Source organism: Rhinoderma darwinii, chromosome 3 (genome assembly GCF_050947455.1).
Source record: "Rhinoderma darwinii isolate aRhiDar2 chromosome 3, aRhiDar2.hap1, whole genome shotgun sequence".
Classification (NCBI taxonomy): domain Eukaryota; kingdom Metazoa; phylum Chordata; class Amphibia; order Anura; family Rhinodermatidae; genus Rhinoderma; species Rhinoderma darwinii.
The window spans coordinates 335,639,999-335,661,323 of NC_134689.1; the positions used below are offsets into that span (position 1 = coordinate 335,639,999).

Genomic DNA, 21,325 nt, shown 5'->3' on the forward strand with positions numbered 1-21,325 from the left:
TGGCCGAGGCAGAGCCAAGATCTTAAAGAGGCTGTCACCAGAATACAAGTGCCCTATCTCCTTCATAATCTGATCGGCGCTGTAATGTAGATAACAACAGTGGTTTTTATTTTTAAAAACTATAATTTTTGTGCAAGTTATGAACAATTTTCGATTTATGATAATTAGTTTCTTAATGCCCAACTGGGCGTTTTTTTACTTTTGACCAAGTTGGCGTTGTAAAGAGGAGTGTATGATGCTGACCAATCAGCGTCATACACTTCTCTCCATTCATGTCCATTTGTATTCACAGCACAGCGTGATCTCGCGAGATCATGCTGTGCTGTCACATACACCCACATTAACTTTACTGAAGTATCTTGAGAGTGAATAGACATTGCCTCCAGCCAGGATGTGATGTCTATTCACACTCCAGACACTTCAGTAAAGTTACTGTGGGACTCACTCTCGGCACAGCGTGATCTCGCGAGATCACGCTCTGAATGACAGCACAGCGTGATCTCGTTAGATCACGTTGTACTGTGTGATTAAGCCCCACATAAATTTTACTGAAGTGTCGGGAGTCTGAATAGACATCGCATCCTGCCTGGAGGCAATGTCTATTCACTCTCAAGACACTTCAGTAAAGTTAATGTGGGTGTATGTGACAGCACAGCGTGATCTCGCAAGATCACGCTGTGCTGTGAATACAAATGGACATGAGTGGAGAGAAGTGTATGACGCTGATTGGTCAGCGTCATACACTTCTCTTTACAATGCCTACTTGGTCAAAAGTAAAAAAATGCCCAGTTGGGCATTAAGAAACTTATTAGCATAAATCTAAAATTGTTCATAACTTGCTCAAAAATTATAGTTTTTCAAAATAAAAAAACACTGTTGTTATCTACATTTTAGCGTCGATCAGTTCTGGCACTTTATATATGTGCTGAGCTTGGTTCTAGTGCTGTATTTATGTATTGAGCTTGGCTCTCGTGCCGCATATATGTATGAGCTTGGTTCTGGTGCTGTATATATGTATGAGTTTTGTTCTGGTGCTGTATTTATGAACCGAGCTTGGTTTTAGTGCTGTATTTATGTACTGAGCTTGGTTGTGGTACTGTATATATGTATGAGCTTGGTTCTAGTGCTGGATTTATGTACTGAGCTTGGTTGTGGTGTTGTATATATGTATGAGCTTTGTTCTGGAGCTGCAATTATGTAGGATATATTTATAATAAGAAAATTGAAGGGCAGATGAATTGTTTTCAATTCATTGTATATTTAATGGGAACCTGTCAGGTAGTTTTAATCCCTTGAACCGCCACCATGACTTGACAATATTCCCAAACATTCCCACGTGTTTTTTTCAGATGCAGCAAAATCTATCAAATCAACTTTTAAAACGGTGCACACTATATGCTAATTACTCATTAAAGGGTCATCGGGCGGTGCCGCTATCTTGAAGAGTCACCTAGTCCTGCCTCCAAACCCACCTATCCATGCTTGATTGACATCCCCTGGCTGTTATACATCACTGCAAGTCTCCTCCAACTTTCTCGGATGCGCCATTGTCCTCTACTACTTGGGCACGAACCGTGCAGCGAGGTGTACTCTGCCCGGTTTCATTGCTGCAGCGGGCATGCCAGGGAAGTACAAGGCATCCACAAGAGTTGGAGGAGGCTGGTGATGATGTAGAACAGCCAAGGGATGTCAATCAAGATCTGGGGGGCGCCATTTCAATTTTCACCTCAGACAGCAGAAAAGCTAGAATCGGCCCTGGTTGGAGTGATGCTGTTTCTGGGGGGAAAAAACTGACCTATGTTTCTAATCTCAGACAGCTTCTTCAAAGGGGTATTTCCAGAATCAATAATTATCACCTATCCACAGGATTGTGAGAACAGGGATCCCAAACCCCCAGATTCGCATCACTGCTCCCCCTGTGGCAGCATGCATGCTCTACCATGCAATGTCCTCCTTACTGCGGTCTAACAATGAGGAGCAACGGGGGTTCGTGACTCTCATTCTCACGATCGGTGCAGGTCCTAACATCTACTGATTGATCTGCTGAAGTATATACTGAAATTGTTCGGATTCCTGCATCACTGGGTACATACCCAAAGCCCTGTGTCTCTTGCAGCAGTTGTGATAATGGCAGCTGTGTTTCTTGAGGATAGCAGTAATTTGTCACTCGTTCCACATTCTGTAGCATCATTCCCTGAGACAATGTAAGAAAAGCTGAGCCTCTGACAAATGGAGTTAAGACCCCAAGAACAATAAATTGTGCCTGTGTGGAAGTGGTTCCTGCTGAATTCTGCAAAGAAAGATAGTTTTGTGATAACAAACAGTAGTGTTTATATAAACATATATATATCCGTGAAAAGTATTCAAACTCCACACATAAGTCCTCTCACCAAACAACTTATTAGAGCATCAAGCAAGACGAAGCGACGCTGTTGAGGTAAGGCAGCCACAGACTGAGCTTCTGATTTCAGTATGTTCAGTACATGTCTGCAGCTCTTGGCTGGGAGTAGAGACACAGCACTGGTCCTAAAACAGAGAGAGAGTTAGGTTGGAAAATAAATAAAAGGCACCTGATGCTCAAACAATATAGGGCTAATAGTGGGAAGTTCCCATAATTCCAGGACTGGCATTTCATTGGATGATGCTCTGAGCAGTACCTTCTGTTAGTGCCCCCCCCCACCGCCAATATGGCATACTGTCATACGGTGTAGAAATAACTACTTCATATAGTACCTAAATACAGCATGAACAATGGAACAATCAAAGGGGTGGTACAGTTATCCACTGAAAACATGAAAACTGGTAGATCAGTGGGGGGTCCAACCACTGGGACCCCCAGCATTTGCCAGAAAGAGGGCTCCCTTTTCCCCCATTTGAGTGGAGCAGCGATCGATCATGTGCATTGCCGCTTTAATCAAAGTCTATGGGATTGACGGAGATGTCCGAGCATTGTACTCGGCTATCTCCGTCAGTCTCACAGGCTTTAAATGGAGCGCAAGCACGCGCAGTGCATAGGTGAAAACTGGTTATAGCTCTTCAGAACCGAAATATTCCTTTCTTAACATTCACTAATGTAGTAATCATTCTTAATTATACTTTAAAGTTCTTTTAGGGACCTTAAAATGTAGGTTTTAAAATTAGTTGTACCTTAAAGAACAGCTAAACCCAAAGCTTGTGAGATACATCTAGCACTGAGGGATTTGATTTACCATAACTTTTACCATACAACATTACTTTTCTATCATATATGTTGATCTCTTTGACTTACTGAATCTCGGCAATCATTTGTGAGCTTAAACTTTTCAACAGTGTTAAGGATGGAGGAAGGGGGATTACTTTATCCAGTGCACTGCGGACCTAAACAGAACCAGAGATGGGAATAGATATAACAGTTATATCAAACTTTATAGTATCTGTCGCATATGTGATAGACAGCCAGTACTTGTGATCGGCCAACCATTGTGTATGTAAGCTAAATAGAGATAAGAGAAGCTACATCCACATTTAGCAGATCCCCAGCATCTGTTTATCTGGGTATGTCTAATAAGAGGTATAGCAGTAGTGCATAAGATATTAAATAACAGTAAATATCACATATATTTATATATATCTCAGATATCTTCTATTTTGATGTCTAATTCCAGAATTTGCTGATAAGTGAAAACTCTTCTGAAGTCAATTCAGTGCAACCAATGAATGAAGGCTCCATTATTTATTCTCACCACATGCTGGGGCAATGAGTTGATGACATCACGAAACTTTTCTATAGCTTGTATGGTGTTATCTTGCAGAAGACTTCTGAGGGAATCACAGTTCGTTCCAGTCACGGAATTTGCTGAGGACCTAAAAGTCATAAGTAGAAGACAATAGAGAGCTATCATACAATGTACTTGGGATGGAGGATTTGAATTTGGAGACATGAACATAACATAGATACATAAGGTGCGATACGTTGATATAAATTATTTTATGGAATAATTTTGGAAGCAAAAAATGGGGATCAATGGGATGAGGTTCCAGGAAGTGGTTTTATTTGTAAAAATTGTAGATTAATTTGGTAAAAGAATGACAAGCACCAATGATTGATTCCTAATAAAATACCAGAGAAGTTACTCGCCAAGGGAGAAGATGCTAGCAATGAATATGTACCCCCACCTGGTGCTGGCACATCTCACCACATTACCCAACTTAGGACAGGAAGACCTGGTGCTTGTCCACTTGCCCCTTTCCCAACTCCTGATGTAGAGATACAAAACCTTTTATACTTTTATGGTATTTTTGTGATGCCTATAAAGAAGAGGAGCCATGTTCAAGTTAACGCTACCCATGGGGAAGTAGGATGGGGTAAAAAATTTGGGAATGGGTATGTTTGAGTATGGCAGATAACAGAAGGATGCAGGAAAATATAGGGTTAGTGAATGTGATAATTTAGTCCAGGGGTGTTTACCCCCCCCAAAAAAAAATGTGTGTGCATGTATTTATATGTGTATATATGTCTATATATGTATATACTACAATCCTATGGCTATGGATAGCATTAGATACAGTGGCTCAGCAGACATTATCACACATGATAGGATTAGATATAGGGCCCAGCTAGCTGACAGTGCAGCTCCAGAGTTGGACCCAGGAAAGGTAAGTATAAGAATTGCTTCGCTTTCTACTTCTGATTCGAAGACTACTTGGATTACAGCTTTTTTTTATTCTCAATAAAATGGTTAACGAAGATTTTGTGGGGGTTTTTATTGCAATAAAATATTTTTTCTATGTCCTTGTATTTTTTTAAACTTTATTACTTCCGCCTTAGTTATGTCCGCTGGCTGATTGACAGCGTCCATTACTAAAGTTTAGTGTTAGCAGGTGAAAAGGCTAACACTAACACCCATTATTAGCCCATACCCACCGCCACCAGGGGTGTCGGGAAGAGCTAGGTACGATCCAGTACCCGACCATATGTAGTGATGGTCTGGTACTGGGGTGGCCGCAGGCTGGTATTATTCAGCTGGGAAAGCCAAAAAACAGTGGCCCTTCCGACCCTGATAATGCTAGTCTGCTGCTGTTTTGTATCTGGTTGGTTATGAAAAATGGGGGGGCTTGGGGTCCGTGGCTTGGGCCCCGAAAGCCCGGTGCTAGCAACGCCACTGATTTAGTTAGTCATTTTGCTTCTATAACAAATAACCATGTATTCGTTTATATTAGTTAATCATTGTAGGGGTGGCATACAGGAGGTATAGAAGGTAGGGCAGGAGAGATATCTTTCCATAAACAGAGTTTGCAGGATAGAGGCATCACAAACCAACCTGACTCCATCTGATATACGACTCATCTGTGTGGCCTCACGGATCAGCAGCAGCGCCTTGTACATGAGGAAGACAATTTATTGTATTCATATATACAAGTGTGACTTGATGTCTCTATATCTCTAGATAAACATATCATACAACATTGATTTGCACTTTACATGAAGGAAATCTAGAGCCATAAATGAATAAAATTGTGACACACAAGGCTAAATATTGGGTGTCTGGGTGTCATGTGTTTTCTATCTATCTATCTATCTATCTATCTATCTATCTATCTATCTATCTATCTATCTATCTATCTATCTATCTATCTATCTATCTATCTATCTATCTATCTATCTATCTATCTATCTATCTATCTATCATCTATCTGTCTGTCTGTCTGTCTGTCTATCTAATGAGTGACGATTTCTTTATGCGTTTCTGTGTCATTCCAAAAATGAGGTCATCTTGAAATATGACAAATCTAATGAGCCTTAGAGAACCTAAAAGCTATACACAATGAAAATTTGGAGGCCTATTGATAGTGCAAAGCTTTTGGCAATACACATTAAAATCGTAGGTACTTATCATGTCCCATCATTAATTATAAGCTCTTGTCATCTCTCATTTGTACTTCTAAATAAGAGCTACGTTGTAAATACATTATCAGCAAAACAATAGACATATGTGTAAAAAATTATAAATGCAATCTCATTAGATTCCAGATGCTATTAATTTGTCTGAGATTTAAAGTAAAGCTCTAACTTTGACCGACATTGGCCATATAGCCAGAAAATATCAAATCTAGCATCATGTTTGCTCTGTGCAGTGTTGAAAACAATCTCCTACTTATGTGTCAGCATTTAGAACTTGGGGCAGATTTACCAAGACTTGCCTTTCATACATCAGTCTTTCTGCTCCGCTGGAGTAAGATGTGACGGATTTATTAAGAGGGGCACGCATCTTAATAAATCTGTTGCATCTTTCCCCTGACCTTGCGCCAACTGTGCGCAAACCATTCCCTTCCCGATTGGACAACATTGGACATAAAATAAAAATAATTTATGCTTCTCTTCGCTTCCCTCTTCCGGGTCCCCTCAGGCTCAGCATGCCTTGGCTCATACAATGTCTTGATGCTGAGTAGCGACCGGGCCTTTTATGTGACTCAGCACTCAACGTCCTGACTGCTGCATCACATACAACGTCCTGACGCTGCCCGGCATCAGGACATTGTATGAACTGTGGCCTGCTAAGGGAGCCTGAGGGGACCCGAAAAGGAGAAGCGAAAAGCAGCAGTGAGGTGAGCATACATTTTTTTTTAAATTGCCCAATGAGGAAGGGGGGTAGTCTGATCGGGGGAGGCAAGACACGGGGCTTGGCATGGGCCTTTATCGTGCTATGCCCCACAGAGTGAAATCTACGACTTTTCTGCGCCAGAAAACTGGCGTAGAAAGGGTGATGAATTCCCTCCATTGCGTGCAAATGGTACCCTACTGTGAATGTGATAAGTGTGTGATTGTCACATTAACCTCCTAATACTCATTAACATGAACACTCAATATAAGTATGACGTATTTATATAGAATATTTGATGTTCAAATGTTACAGAGTAAACTCCAGAATTTAATGAAAATCACAAGTCATAGAATGAAAATACAAAATACAAGAAAATACAAATTCTTTCATTACTAGAAAAAGTGATATATTTTCCTGTTTTGTTTTACACTCTTGAGAAGTGTGGGGACTAACTTGTGAATGGTTGGTGGGAAATCTATGGAAGTATATCACTGTAAAACAGCGCTGTATGGAGGCACCTGAAGTCCATAAGAGACTCCAAGCACATGGTTGTGCCATATTCATGAGGCCTTAAAAGTATTCAACAACTGTAAATAAATGAAACATTAGTGTGGCCCTAAAACCGTGTTTCCAGATTTTTTTCTACTAACCAGAAGAAGCAGGAACTTTCAGTACAATTTATAAAGACCATGAAAGTAACATTATATGTATGCAGACATTATCAATACAATTAACTGATTATAAAGGGTCCTACCTGCTGCTGGCTCCACTTCACCCCAGCCATAGGCCTCAGATTGGACAGGCTAGACAGTACTTCTTTGCTTCTTGTACGTAACATAATCAGTGGCAATGATGGTAGAAGAGGACCCAGCTCCATAAGCTTTAGTGAAACATTCCCTGATGCCTGTATATGACAAATACATATCAAATGGAAATATGTTAATATATAATATATAATACAAGTACAGGATCCTACATTGAGTAAAGAGGCCCCATACCCCCCCCCCCCCCATGTCCCAGTTTACATTTTCACACTACCAATCTGGAATCAGGGCCTGGTGCAGATTTACCCTCTATGTAGACCCTCCTTCCCTTGGTTTTTTTATGCTGTGGTGTCTGTAAAGCAAAGTTGAGGTCAACTTAAACTGGCGCCCACTCCAATAACCCTTTTAGAAGCAAGTAAGGCTGTTTTTTGAAATGTATGCCCCAGAAGAGTAAACATCATTTAGTGCACTACATACAGATGTGTCCACCCTTAACTTTTGCTTTAATTTGGTTAAGGACTCAATTTCTCATAAAACAAATTCAATACAATATCGCGACATGCTATAAAAACCCTCCACAAGTTGCAATTCATATCACAACCACTGGGAGGTCACACATAAACACATATATAGCATTGACATCTCGTGACAGAGTCTCGCAAAATCATGTATTTTCAAAGCTGGTCATCTCGCGCCACACATCTCAGGATATGTTGAGATATGAGGAAGGGTATGAAAGGACACATCCATATTAACAAAAACAGAAACAATTTTGACATCTACACATACCCACATTGTCCTGAAGACAGCCATAATTTGAGCAGAACTTAGCATATCTGCATTACTGGTCAGGCCTGGCAGTAGCTTTACAAGCTGATTGGCTGATAATGTCTGAAGAATCGTAGGACTGATCCCCAACACCAAGGAACCCAAATGTGACAGCACTTCATCTGAGACCTGTGTGTGGGAGATTTGGTTTAATATAGAACGTTCATGTCTACAAAGACATAATAAAGGTAAATACATAAACCACATGGTGGATTACATTAACACCTAAATATTACATCCATGTGTCTGCTCTAACAATGGATAGTATGGTGGACATTTCAACGACCATGGAATTAATGGCCGACATTTGGTCTTAGAAAAAGTGACATAAAGTCTGAACTACTTAGAACCAATCTTGCACTAATGCATACAGTCATATAAGGGCAGTAGGGGTGGTACTGCCCTCAGGGGATCAGACAAATGAGGAGCTTGCTGTGCCAGTTGCTCCCTCCACCATAGAAAGGATTGTACGAGATTAAGAAAAAGGGTATTTTTTTTTCCCAAAAATAAGATGTTACTCTATTCTCTCATGTGATGTGTGTGGTATTGGAGCTCAGCCCAACTCACTTATAATAAAATCGTGTCCTGACCTCTGCATTTATGGGATTTCTAAATGATATATTGTGATACATTGATTTAGGCACACACTGGTTCAGACTCACATTTCCTGGCTTTAGGACCTTCTGAACAAGCTCCCGTGCCTAAAATACATACAGAAATAAATGCTAAATTAAAATAAATGACAACAATGTACTGTGTGCATACCTACACACATACATGTGAATCCCAATTTGCAGGACTTTTAAGCACCGCCGTTGCTCCACTCAGGAATATTCCCAAAAGGTCTAGAAATGCTTCTTTTAAAAATAAAAAAAAACCTGCCGCAGAAGCGCTGCAAATATGCTGTGGAAAATCTGCAGCCTTTCCGTCCTGTGTTAATCAAGGCAAAATGTTCTGGTTAGGGCTATGTACAAAACCACTTCATGGCAACGGATCCAATTAAGTTATTTTTGGTCCATTTGGTTTCAGTTTTTCTGCTGCATACTTATCTACTCCTACCGTCAAAAGGCAACAGAAACCTGACAGAACGTAGACCACAGCAATGTGAACAGAGACTTATTGTTAGCTAAACCCTCTAATAACTGCTACTTTTTACCTCAACATATGATATATTTGTAGTTGTTATTATCACAGTCATTATTATGCTGTTTGTACATAAATCAGAAAGATCCAAATATAAAGGTTAGATATACAATAAGCTATAACCCAAAACATTTAGTGAAACCAATAAATTGTTAAAACTTCTGCTGCCATCTTGTGGACAGTATGTAAATGACAGGTCTTTGTGCAGATTTTTATCTGAAGTTGATATAAAAGAAAATAAAAAAACTTTTTACACAAATCTCAAAGCAACATGCAATATAGGCCTGTCCTTATATTATATCCATAAGTTTCCTGTCTTTCATTCTTTATAAAGTGTTCTGTCATTGTAATGATAGCGTATGATATGTTCACGTTTCATTATATTAGTGGAGTGAGTATAATGAATGCTAAATTTGATTTTGCCCTTATGTTTATGATAAAATGATACAGGGTTTTAAGTATTTGAATCTTTGACCTTATCAAGTATCAAGCTGTTTAGCCAATGCAGACAGGTAGACAGACAGACAGAAAGACAGATAGATAGATAGATAGATAGATAGATAGATAGATAGATAGATAGATAGATAGATAGATAGATAGATAGATATGAGAGAGATAGATAGATAGATAGATAGATAGATAGATAGATAGATAGATAGATAGATAGATAGATTAGATAGCAAAACAGAAAGTCCTGCAGCACCGGAAAAGATGTGGGTGCAAGCCCTGGGGAGCAGACCGAGATCCCAGCTATACAGTAATCCCAAAAACAGGCAGCACACCGTAGTTGAAGTGTAAAAATAGAGGGTACTTTATTGCCCCATGTGCGACATTTCAGCTCTATCCTCTAGAGAAAGGCTTGAGAAAGGCTCTAGAGGATAGAGCTGAAACGTCACACATGGGGCAATAAAGTCCACTCTTTTTTTACACTTCAACTACGGTGTGCTGCCTGTTTTTTTGGATTACTAGAGAGATAGATAGATAGATAGATAGATAGATAGATAGATAGATAGATAGATAGATAGATAGATAGATAGATAGATAGATAGATAGATAGATAGATAGATAGATAGATAGATAGAACTGCTACAGAGGTTGCTATCACTAACCTGCTATTACTACATATAATAAAGTAGTATTACCTGAGCTGATGTTAGTGTCACTGAGGCCACATCAGAAAGGACAGGAAGCAATTGCTCTGAGCGCAGACCCTGTAGGAAATTGTATCCCAGAGAACGTATGACCACAGATAGTTTGGGGACTGATTCCAAGCTGAAATTTCGAATGTCCTGAAACTGCAGATCACCGAACAGGAATTCCAACATCTAAGCAGACGACAATAATGAGACACAGGATTAGAGCTTGGAACTGATGACGAATAATGAAACACCATCATTCACATTGTACCTATCCATGTTTATCTATGGAAGTCATGCAGAGTAGGCAGTCGTCTAGAGCCCTAACAAAGAGGGAAGGGCGGAATTTTAAAAAAAAAAGCTATGTTATTCAGCCAATCGATGTTCTCCAGTATAATAGGAAAACTATGGAATGGCGGGGAGAGCAGCGATAAGGGACAGTTGAATGCCCGGGTTATCTTTTGAAACCACCGACTTGGGCAACAACAGAGCACGTCCCGTCCCTGCTTATGAATCAAGAAATCCAGAAAATGGTATAGTATCTTTATTGTCTGTGTTGATTTATTGAACTTCACCATGGAGTCTGGAAAGAAGTCTCCTCTTCTCACACACTCGAAAAGGTTTCTTCTCAGAGCTAAGGAAATATCCATATTCTGGCCATATGGTTTCAGATCTTGAACATCGGCCTGGCACACACATCTTCCCATTCTGTGGAAAAAACAACAACGTGTCTATAAGATGAGTGTGAGAACAAAGATGATCCGCCAGTTGTCAGAGGTGACCCTACGATACTCACAACTCCACATCCTGCACTGTTATATTTGGTGCCTGTAACACTTTGGATGCAACAATTCTCTGGTATGGAGGAGTTAAATCCCATGGGAGCGAAGGGAGAATATTCACAACCTGATAGAAGAGCAAAAAGGTCAAAAAACATTTGCTTCAATCTGAACCACTCATTAATAGAAAATACTTTTCATTATAGTTTCGAGTGGAGTAGCTGAGGATGGGAGACTGGCGGGGCATGTGCCCCAGGTGATGAGTGTCGTGTAGAGGGGGGACGCCATTAAAACCAAAAGCATGAGTTTTTAATAAAGTGTTAATGAGGAGGACACATACTATTTTGTCAGTAGATTCACATTGCACGGGGGAGGAGAGCAAGGCCATTACCCGTCAGCAGCATGCCCAGGTAGGGCAAGCTTATGATTGGGCCACCGACCCATTTAGGCAAATCCACATACAGTGAAGGAAATAAGTATTTGATCCCTTGCTGATTTTGTAAGTTTGCCCACTGTCAAAGACATGAACAGTCTAGAATTTTTAGACTAGGTTAATTTTACCAGTGAGAGATAAATTATATTTAAAAAAAAAAAGAAAATCACATTGTCAAAATTATATATATTTATTTGCATTGTGCACAGAGAAATAAGTATTTGATCCCTTTGGCAAACAAGACTTAATACTTGGTGGCAAAACCCTTGTTGGCAAGCACAGCCACAGCAGTCAGACGTTTTTTGTAGCTGATGATGAGGTTTGCACACATGTTAGATGGAATTTTGGCCCACTCCTCTTTGCAGATCATCTGTAAATCATTAAGATTTCGAGGCTGTCGCTTGGCAACTCGGATCTTCAGCTCCCTCCATAAGTTTTCGATGGGATTAAGGTCTGGAGACTGGCTAGGCCACTCCTTGACCTTAATGTGCTTCTAATTGAGCCACTCCTTTGTTGCCTTGGCTGTATGTTTCGGGTCATTGTCGTGCTGGAAGACCCAGCCACGAGCCATTTTTAATGTCCTGGTGGAGGGAAGGAGGTTGTCACTCAGGATTTGACGGTACATGGCTCCATCCATTTTCCCATTTATGCGGTGAAGTAGTCCTGTGCCCTTAGCAGAGAAACCCCCCCAAAACATAATGTTTCCACCTCCATGCTTGACAGTGGGGACGGTGTTGTTTGGGTCATAGGCAGCATTTCTCTTCCTCTAAACACGGCGAGTAGAGTTAATGCCAAAGAGCTCAATTTTAGTCTCATCTGACCACAGCACCTTCTCCCAATCACTCTCAGAATCATCCAGATGTTCATTTACAAACTTCAGATGGGCCTGTACATGTGCCTTCTTGAGCAGGGGGACCTTGCGGGCACTGCAGGATTTTAATCCATTACGGCGTAATGTGTTACCAATGGTTTTCTTGGTGACTGTGGTCCCAGCTGCCTTGAGATCATTAACAAGTTCCCCCCGTGTAGTTTTCGGCTGAGCTCTCACCTTCCTCAGGATCAAGGATACCCCACGAGGTGAGATTTTGCATGGAGCCCCAGATCGATGTCGATTGACAGTCATTTTGTATGTCTTCCATTTTCTTACTATTGCACCAACAGTTGTCTCCTTCTCACCCAGCGTATTAATTATGGTTTTGTAGCCCATTCCAGCCTTGTGCAGGTCTATGATCTTGTCCCTGACATCCTTAGAAAGCTCTTTGGTCTTGCCCATGTTGTAGAGGTTAGAGTCAGACTGATTCATTGAGTCTGTGGACAGGAGTCTTTTATACAGGTGACCATGTAAGACAGCTGTCTTTATTGCAGGCACCAAGTTGATTTGGAGCGTGTAACTGGTCTGGAGGAGGCTGAACTCTTAATGGTTGGTAGGGGATCAAATACTTATTTCTCTGTGCACAATGCAAATAAATATATATAATTTTGACAATGTGATTTTCTTTTTTTTTTTTTATATAATCTATCTCTCACTGGTAAAATTAACCTAGCCTAAAAATTCTAGACTGTTCATGACTTTGACAGTGGGCAAATTTACAAAATCAGCAAGGGATCAAATACTTATTTCCTCCACTGTACAGGGATTTGTATACATTAAATTGTGGGGGAGGGGTACTAAGCTGAATATTTGCCCTGGGTGAAAGAGAGGATAACTTTTTCTCTGCATTGCCCCACATAGGGAACTCATGGTTATGATGGGTGACCTAGAATTTTTTTTTAGTGTCTGTTGTTTTTAACTGGTGGAGCGGACTGGAATTCATATTGTCCATTATGTTACTGGTCACTGCCTCTTACCTGTTGTGTACTGAGCTGCAGAAACACATCCAATGAGAAGAGAGGAAGGAGATTTCCTACTCGCAGTATAAAAGTGTCGTCCATTCGGGTTAGATTCTGAAACAAGGTTGATCTGCGGAGCCAGAACCCTAGCGCAAGTCGCTGTGTTTCGGACAGAGATCCAGCATAGTGACTGAGGACCTGAAGCCTGTACAGGATATCATACAATTGTTAATAACAGGATCAGTTTTAGAAATTTGCTGCCAGAGGTTTTCAGTGTATCTCTGCCAGTGTGAAAGCATTCAGCATGTACATTGTCAGTTACCAATATGAATAAACAGCCCCGTGACTGTGATCTAAGGAAACGATATAATGAAAATAGCCTCTCACTCCCACAAACTGTACTCAAAATCAATGGGGGGAGATTTATCAAAACTAGTGCAAATGAAATACGGAGTAGTTGCCAATGGCAGCCAATAAGGTTTCTGCTTTCATTTTCTGCAAAATGAAAGGTGAAATTGGTTGATATAGGCAACTACTCCACTTTTACTTTGCCCCAGTGTTGATAAATTTCCTGCTTTATATTTAACTTTTTTTTAAGAAATCGACTGATAATATAATATTAATAAAGTAAGTTGTTGAGATTCTTTGGAATAGAGAACTTTTTGTTATTATGGTTTTGTACTACAATAAAAGGCCTCATTCCTTAACCCTATAACAACTGCCCAATGTCTTTTAACAGTGGGCGGTGCAGGTCCCCAATTTACAGCGACATCTTTTGGCGCCACTGTAGAAAAGGCCTATGAGCGCTCCTGTGAACACTTATTCTCTAAGCAGGATCTGTAACTAACAGCTCCTGTACATAGATAAGGCTAGTGAACACATTGTGTTTCCCTAACAGCAGCCTGTGTCATAATAAAACAGTATAATGTAATAGCATGCAGGAATATGCTAATACATTATAAGTAAACAATAAAAATGTTTAAAAAAAGTGTAACAAAAAAAATAAGAAGAAAAAAGTCTGCAAAAAAGTAATTATTTAGCATAAAATACGTTTTATTGTCCATACATTACATTAAAAAAAAAACTACTAATATTAGGTATCTGCACAACCGTAATAACCCGAAGAATTAACTTAACAGGTAATTTAGCATGAAATGTAACTGGGATTTTAAAAAAAATTTACAATTAAAAAAAAAGAGAGACAATGCCAAAAATCGCCTTTTCTATATTCACGCCGACTCAAAAATAAATTACTTAAGTTACACAGTAAATTATTTGTACCCTCAAACTGCTCAGGAAAATATACAATTTCTCCCGCACAAAACAAGGCCTCATATAGCCACTTCAATGAAAAAATTAAAACGTTATGACTGCTGAAAGACAAAGAGGCAAAAACGAAAAAATTTAGCTGGTCATTAAGGCCTTTTCTGGCCTGGTCATTAATGGGTTAATATGCTTTGATTAAATATTTCAGACTGTCTGGTCATTTCCAAAATGGAGGAGGATCTATACAACTACAAGATATTACATGAGCTTACATATAGAACATGAAGAAAATGTCATCAACGCTTCAACTGAGACAGAACTGAATAATACAGGGACATAAATAAAATACAAAGGGCAAAATAGCAAAGGGCTCCTACCACCTTTTTCCACTGAGCACATCTTCTGCACAAAGGACAACGCACAGCAGAAAGCCAACACTGTCTTTTTACAGAGGAGCAATGTCCCTGCATTTCAGTGGGTCCCCATAACAACTGCTAATGCTGCTACTGCTCTAGATAGGCCCATGACATCATCCAAATTGCAATTATTTGGGTACTGTTTTCACTCCTTAGATGATCAGCCGTAGGCAAAGTTCCAAGACTTATAAAATAGATATATTAGCATTACTAGAGAAACTTACACCTCCTTGTCGTCTTGTAGTGGAGGTAGAAGCCCTATAAGCTCATCAGGTTCCAGATAATGTAAAAAGGGGACAACATCATAGAAGAGAAGAGGCTCAGAGGTCACTATGACTGAGAGCAGTGTGGACACAATCATAGAAAAGTAGTCATCTGAAACCTGGAAGGCAAACCAAGAGTAGATTTGAAAAGAGACGGAAAATTCTTTAATATATCCTGCAAAAACAAGGTTTTAATAAAGGTTTGATGACATTAATCTAACATGAGGTTGGATTATTGCCTCTTTACAATTGGCTCATCAATAGCTTCTGTATAATATCGGGCTATTCATAGTCAAGGATGATGGGTAACAGAGTTACTATAATATGTTGCCATTTGTAGCATCTGAGCAACAGCGGATATATAATACTGCTGGGCAACCGGGCTTAATTATGGAGACCTACCCGAATATTAAAACTGTGAAAACTATTCTTTAATATCTTACTTCTATGCTGTGTGATCACTTGAAGTTTCCCCCCAAAGCCTGAGCTGCTTAAGGCTGGGTTTACACAACCTATTTTCAGGCGTAAACAAGGCGTATTATGCCTCGATTTACGCCTGAAAATAGGGCTACAATACGTCGGCAAACATCTGCCCATTCATTTGAATGGGTTTGCCGACGTACTGTGCCGACGACCTGTAATTTACGCGTCGTCGTTTGACAGCTGTCAAACGACGACGCGTAAAATAACAGCCTCGTCAAAAGAAGTGCAGGGCACTTCTTTGGACGTAATTTGAGCCGTTTTTCATTGATTCCAATGAAGAACAGCTCACAATTACGGCCGTCAAAGACGCCTCGAAAAATGCGAGTACGAGCAATTGCCTCTGAAATGACGGAGCTGTTTTCTCCTGAAAACAGCTCCGTAATTTCAGACGTAAATGCAGTTAGCGTGTGCACATACCCTTACTGAGAGGTTCTAAAGGCAACATGTCCCGTCTGATTCCCGTCAGTTTCAGTGTTGTCATGGAGACTATATATTGATCCAAATCACAACATACTCCAATGTCTCCTTTATACTTTGCCTGAAGAGTAACTTCACTTTCATCAAACTTTTGATATGTCATAAAGATATATCAGAAGTTTAGATCGGTTTAAGTTTAGAAGGCTCACATCTGCCTTCTCAACATGTGAGTCACTGGATGTCAACGTACTGTAGTCACTTATATGGTCTGCAGAGTGCCTGTGTAGAATTGGTATCTATCACTATATTGTCACTGTATGGTGGTAATATTGATCTTTGTTTAGTGGATTTTATTCAGTAACATTATGGTGGCATTATTCAGTCACTATGTGGTGGTAATATGTGGTCATGGTGTGGCAGTATTATTCAGTATCAGTATGGGGGTATTAGTCATTCACTATATTGTGGTAATATGTGGTCATGGTCTAGAGGTATTATTCAGTAACAGTATGGGATTATTATTCAGTCACTGTGGTTTTGGTGTGGCAGTATTATTCAGTAACAGTATGGAGGTATTATTCAGTAAAAGTATGGAGGTATTATTCAGTAACAGAATGGGGGTATTCGGTCACTATGTGGTTATGGTGTGGAGGTATTATTCAGTAACAGAATGGGGGTATTATTCAGTCACTATGTGGTTATGGTGTTGCGGTATTATTCAGTAACCGAATAGGGTTATTCGGTCACTATGTGGTTATGGTGTGGCGGTATTATTCAGTAACAGTATGGGGATATTATTCGGTCACTATGTGGTTATGGTGTGGCGGTATTATTCAGTAACAGTATGGGGATATTATTCAGTCACTCTGTGGTTATGGGGTGCGGTATTATTCAGTAACAGTATGGGGTTATTATTCAATCCCTATGTGGTAATGGTGTGGTAGTATTATTCAGTAACAGTATGGGGGTATTATTGTCCCTATGTGGTTATGGTGTGGTGGTATTATTCAGTAACAGTATGGGGGTATAATTCAGTCACTATGTGGTTGTGGTGTGGTGGTGTTATTCAGTAACAGAATGGTGGTATTATTCAGTCACTATGTTGTGGTAAGATGTGGTCATGGTGTGGAGGTATTATTCAGTAACAGTATGGGGGTATAATTCAGTCACTATGTGGTTGTGGTGTGGTGGTGTTATTCAGTAACAGAATGGGGTTATTATTCAGTCACTCTGTGGTTATGGTGTTGCGGTATTATTCAGTAACAGTATGGGGGTATAATTCAGTCACTCTGTGGTTATGGTGTGGCGGTATTATTCAGTAACAGTATGGGGATATTATTCAGTCACTCTGTGGTTATGGGGTGCGGTATTATTCAGTAACAGTATGGGGATATTATTCAGTCACTCTGTGGTTATGGTGTGGCGGTATTATTCAGTAACAGTATGGGCATATTATTCAGTCACTCTGTGGTTATGGTGTGGCGGTATTATTCAGTAACAGTATGGGGATATTATTCAGTCACTGTGTGGTTATGGTGTGGGGGTATTATTCAGTAACAGAATGGGGTTATTATTCAATCCCTATGTGGTAATGGTGTGGTAGTATTATTCAGTAACAGTATGGGGGGTATTATTGTCCCTATGTGGTTATGGTGTGGTGGTATTATTCAGTAACAGTATGGGGGTATAATTCATTCACTATGTGGTTGTGGTGTGGTGGTGTTATTCAGTAACAGAATGGTGGTATTATTCAGTCACTATGTTGTGGTAAGATGTGGTCATGGTGTGGAGGTATGGTAGTATTATAAAAAATAACAAAAAATTGTTATGTTAGTGCTATCTGATTGTGCATGTGCTATACCCTATGACCCTACACACCTCGATCTCTGGTGTAGGGACTCATGAAAGCATAGCATACAGGGATAGCCTACAGCAAACAATTGAGAAGTGAGGTTACTGGTCCTCACTTTTTCTAAATGAAAGAAAAACAATAATAAAAACAAAAAGTATAAATAAATGATAAAAATAATATAAAAATACTAAATAGTTCAGATAAGCACTACAAATGGAAACATAACCATTTTTTGTTGATCTACCTTACTACTTTATAAGTGTCAATGTAAAGTGCGAAAGCATTAGAAACAAAGATACACTGGTGTGGAGGTTTTATTCAGTAACAGTAATTGGTGTCATAATCTAACTATGCCAATGTGATACACGAATCAAGTAATCACGGTTAGGTGATAACAACAATATATTCCTAAGGATTAAAAACTCAGTGAGAAGTAACAGTATGGTGGCATTATTAGGTCACTATGTGGTCATGGTGTGGCGGTATTATTCAGTAACAGTATGGTGGTATTTTTCAGTCACTACGTGGTGGTAATATGTGATCTTGGTGTGGAGTTATTATTCAGAAATAGTATGGTGGTATTATTTAGTCACTATGTGGTCATGGTGTGGCGGTATTATTCAGTAACAGTATGGTGGTATTATTCAGTCACTACGTGGTGGTAATATGTGATCTTGGTGTGGAGGTATTATCCAGTAACAGTATGGTGGTATTATTTAGTCACTATGTGGTCATGGTGTGGCGGTATTATTCAGTAACAGTATGCCGGTATTATTCAGTCACTATGTGGTCATGGTGTGGCGGTATTATTCAGTAACAGTATGCCGGTATTATTTAGTCACTATGTGGTCATGGTGTGGCGGTATTATTCAGTAACAGTATGCCGGTATTATTCAGTCACTACGTGGTGGTAATATGTGATCTTGGTGTGGCGGTATTATTCAGTAACAGTATGATGGTATTATTTAGTCACTACATAGTGGTAATATGTGATCTTGGTGTGGAGGTATTATTCAGTAACAGTATGCCGGTATTATTCAGTCACTATGTGGTCATGGTGTGGCGGTATTATTCAGTAACAGTATGGTGGTATTATTCAGTCACTATGTGGTCATGGTGTGGCGGTATTATTCAGTAACAGTATGGTGGTATTATTCAGTCACTACGTGGTGGTAATATGTGATCTTGGTGTGGCGGTATTATTCAGTAACAGTATGCCGGTATTATTCAGTCACTATGTGGTCATGGTGTGGCGGTATTATTCAGTAACAGTATGCCGGTATTATTCAATCACTACGTGGTGGTAATATGAGATCTTGGTGTGGAGGTATTATTCAGTAACAGTATGCCGGTATTATTCAATCACTACGTGGTGGTAATATGAGATCTTGGTGTGGAGGTATTATTCAGTAACCGTATGATGGTATTATTTAGTCACTATGTGGTAGTAATATGTGGTCATGGTGTGGTGGTATTATTTGTCTCTTGTTTAGTGGTGTCATTGGTAATATTGACCTTGGTATACTGGGTTTTGTTTAGTAACAGTATGGCAATATTTGTTCCTTGTATAGTGGATAGTGGTATTATGTGGTAACTTTATGACTGTATAACTTATAGATATGTCTTATAGCTCTGTTGTTTTTGAGACTTGCAATGCCACTAGGGCCAACACATCCAAGCAAGACGGGAGGGGCAAGTGCAAAATTTGCTCTGGGGGCCTATAGTTACACCACTGATGCTATGGTCTGGTTCACGGGACAGGCCGTGACAAGTATCTGACATGAGACAGCCACCTGACAAGTATGACGGAGCCCAGGCTACCAGTCTGACAACAACAACAAAAAAACCTCTATTTTATGTTAACTTCTACATTTACATAGAAACCACAAACTTTTTACTTCTATAGACATGCTGTGCAAAAAAAAGATCTAAGTACCAAAGGCTATTGTTACATATTGCAACAACCAATATGTAACAAAAGCTGACAAAATGAAGGCATATGCTTGTAATATTTAGGAATACCTGTAAGGAGGTCTGGTTCTGTGACAGGATGCTAAGGAAATATTTTGCAGACTTGGGCTGAAGAGAGGAGATGCACACTTTTAGTTCAGACACTGTAAGATTGAATAGCATCTGTTGGTAGAAACAAATATAAAATGTTTGATATCTTGATGACCAATCATTATCTGTATATACTTTTCAATAATATATATCACTGAGATAAACTATCACAAAATCTTTGCCCACAAAACACACCCATCACTGAAAAAGCGAAACTAGAAAATTGTACTTTTATTATACTGCATAAAACACAACCCAAAATAATCGATAAATCATAAAATCACTCAATTACATTTGAATCGCTCGGGGTGTCTTTTTTCAGCTGTACTAACTATGTAACTATGTAACTATGTAACTATGTACTTAAACATAGTATTCGGCCAATATAGCAAATGACCCTGAACTCACCCTAGCACTACACACCCAACCTAGGCAGAGTTATATCCCCAGAAAGGGTGGTCCTGAACATCGTATCCCTAAAGGAACTAATGTGCCCTAAAGACCAATTTGATTGATAAAAATGTAAAGCACAAACAAACAATATTGTCCCAAAAATTAGTTATCATTAGTCCCTAATATTGTGGATATTATTGTTTTAATATGCCTTAAATTTACATCTGCCAAAATAGACTTTTGGGCACATTACAGGAATAGGTTCCTTTGCGGTCCCACCTTTTTTTGTGCGATGATTTTACCTGGGCTTAGGTGTATAATTCAAGGAGGAGTTTGGGGTCATTTGCTATATTAGCTATTAAGTACTATGTTGAATTCCTCCGAGCGCTACAAATGTAATCGAGTGATATCCATTTAGAGAGAGCTATTATTCATAGGGTTTATACACGGATTATCTTGGTATGTGATATTGACTTTATATGTTGATTATCCTAGCACATGCTTTATCGTGCATTTCTATTCCTGATCTATATCAGCTACCATTGGCGACTGCTATTTTTATAACTGCTTTTATGAGCTATTAATTATGTTGAGCTGTTTTTAATTGCAGACATAAACAATACGGGGGTTGTCCGCATTTAATTATTTTAGATTTATTATTATTTATTTATGGAATAGGA

At 39.4% G+C, this 21,325-nt stretch overlaps 1 protein-coding gene across 1 annotated transcript in view; it reads right to left on the reverse strand.

The window, feature by feature from the left end:
- Positions 1-1,899: 1,899 nt before the first annotated feature.
- The window catches only part of LOC142750488 (uncharacterized), a 40,367-nt gene continuing 20,941 nt past the window's right edge, over positions 1,900-21,325 (reverse strand). Inside the window, exons 5-18 of the mRNA XM_075859490.1 lie at positions 20,214-20,324; positions 15,401-15,558; positions 13,513-13,699; positions 11,249-11,358; positions 11,028-11,160; positions 10,459-10,641; positions 8,836-8,874; positions 8,135-8,302; positions 7,336-7,485; positions 5,301-5,356; positions 3,723-3,843; positions 3,269-3,357; positions 2,391-2,526; positions 1,900-2,290 (exon numbers count right to left, since the gene is read on the reverse strand). Coding sequence (XP_075715605.1) covers positions 1,955-2,290; positions 2,391-2,526; positions 3,269-3,357; positions 3,723-3,843; positions 5,301-5,356; positions 7,336-7,485; positions 8,135-8,302; positions 8,836-8,874; positions 10,459-10,641; positions 11,028-11,160; positions 11,249-11,358; positions 13,513-13,699; positions 15,401-15,558; positions 20,214-20,324 — 1,977 coding nt within the window. The 3' untranslated portion in view covers positions 1,900-1,954. The remainder of the gene's footprint in view (positions 2,291-2,390; positions 2,527-3,268; positions 3,358-3,722; positions 3,844-5,300; positions 5,357-7,335; positions 7,486-8,134; positions 8,303-8,835; positions 8,875-10,458; positions 10,642-11,027; positions 11,161-11,248; positions 11,359-13,512; positions 13,700-15,400; positions 15,559-20,213; positions 20,325-21,325) is intronic.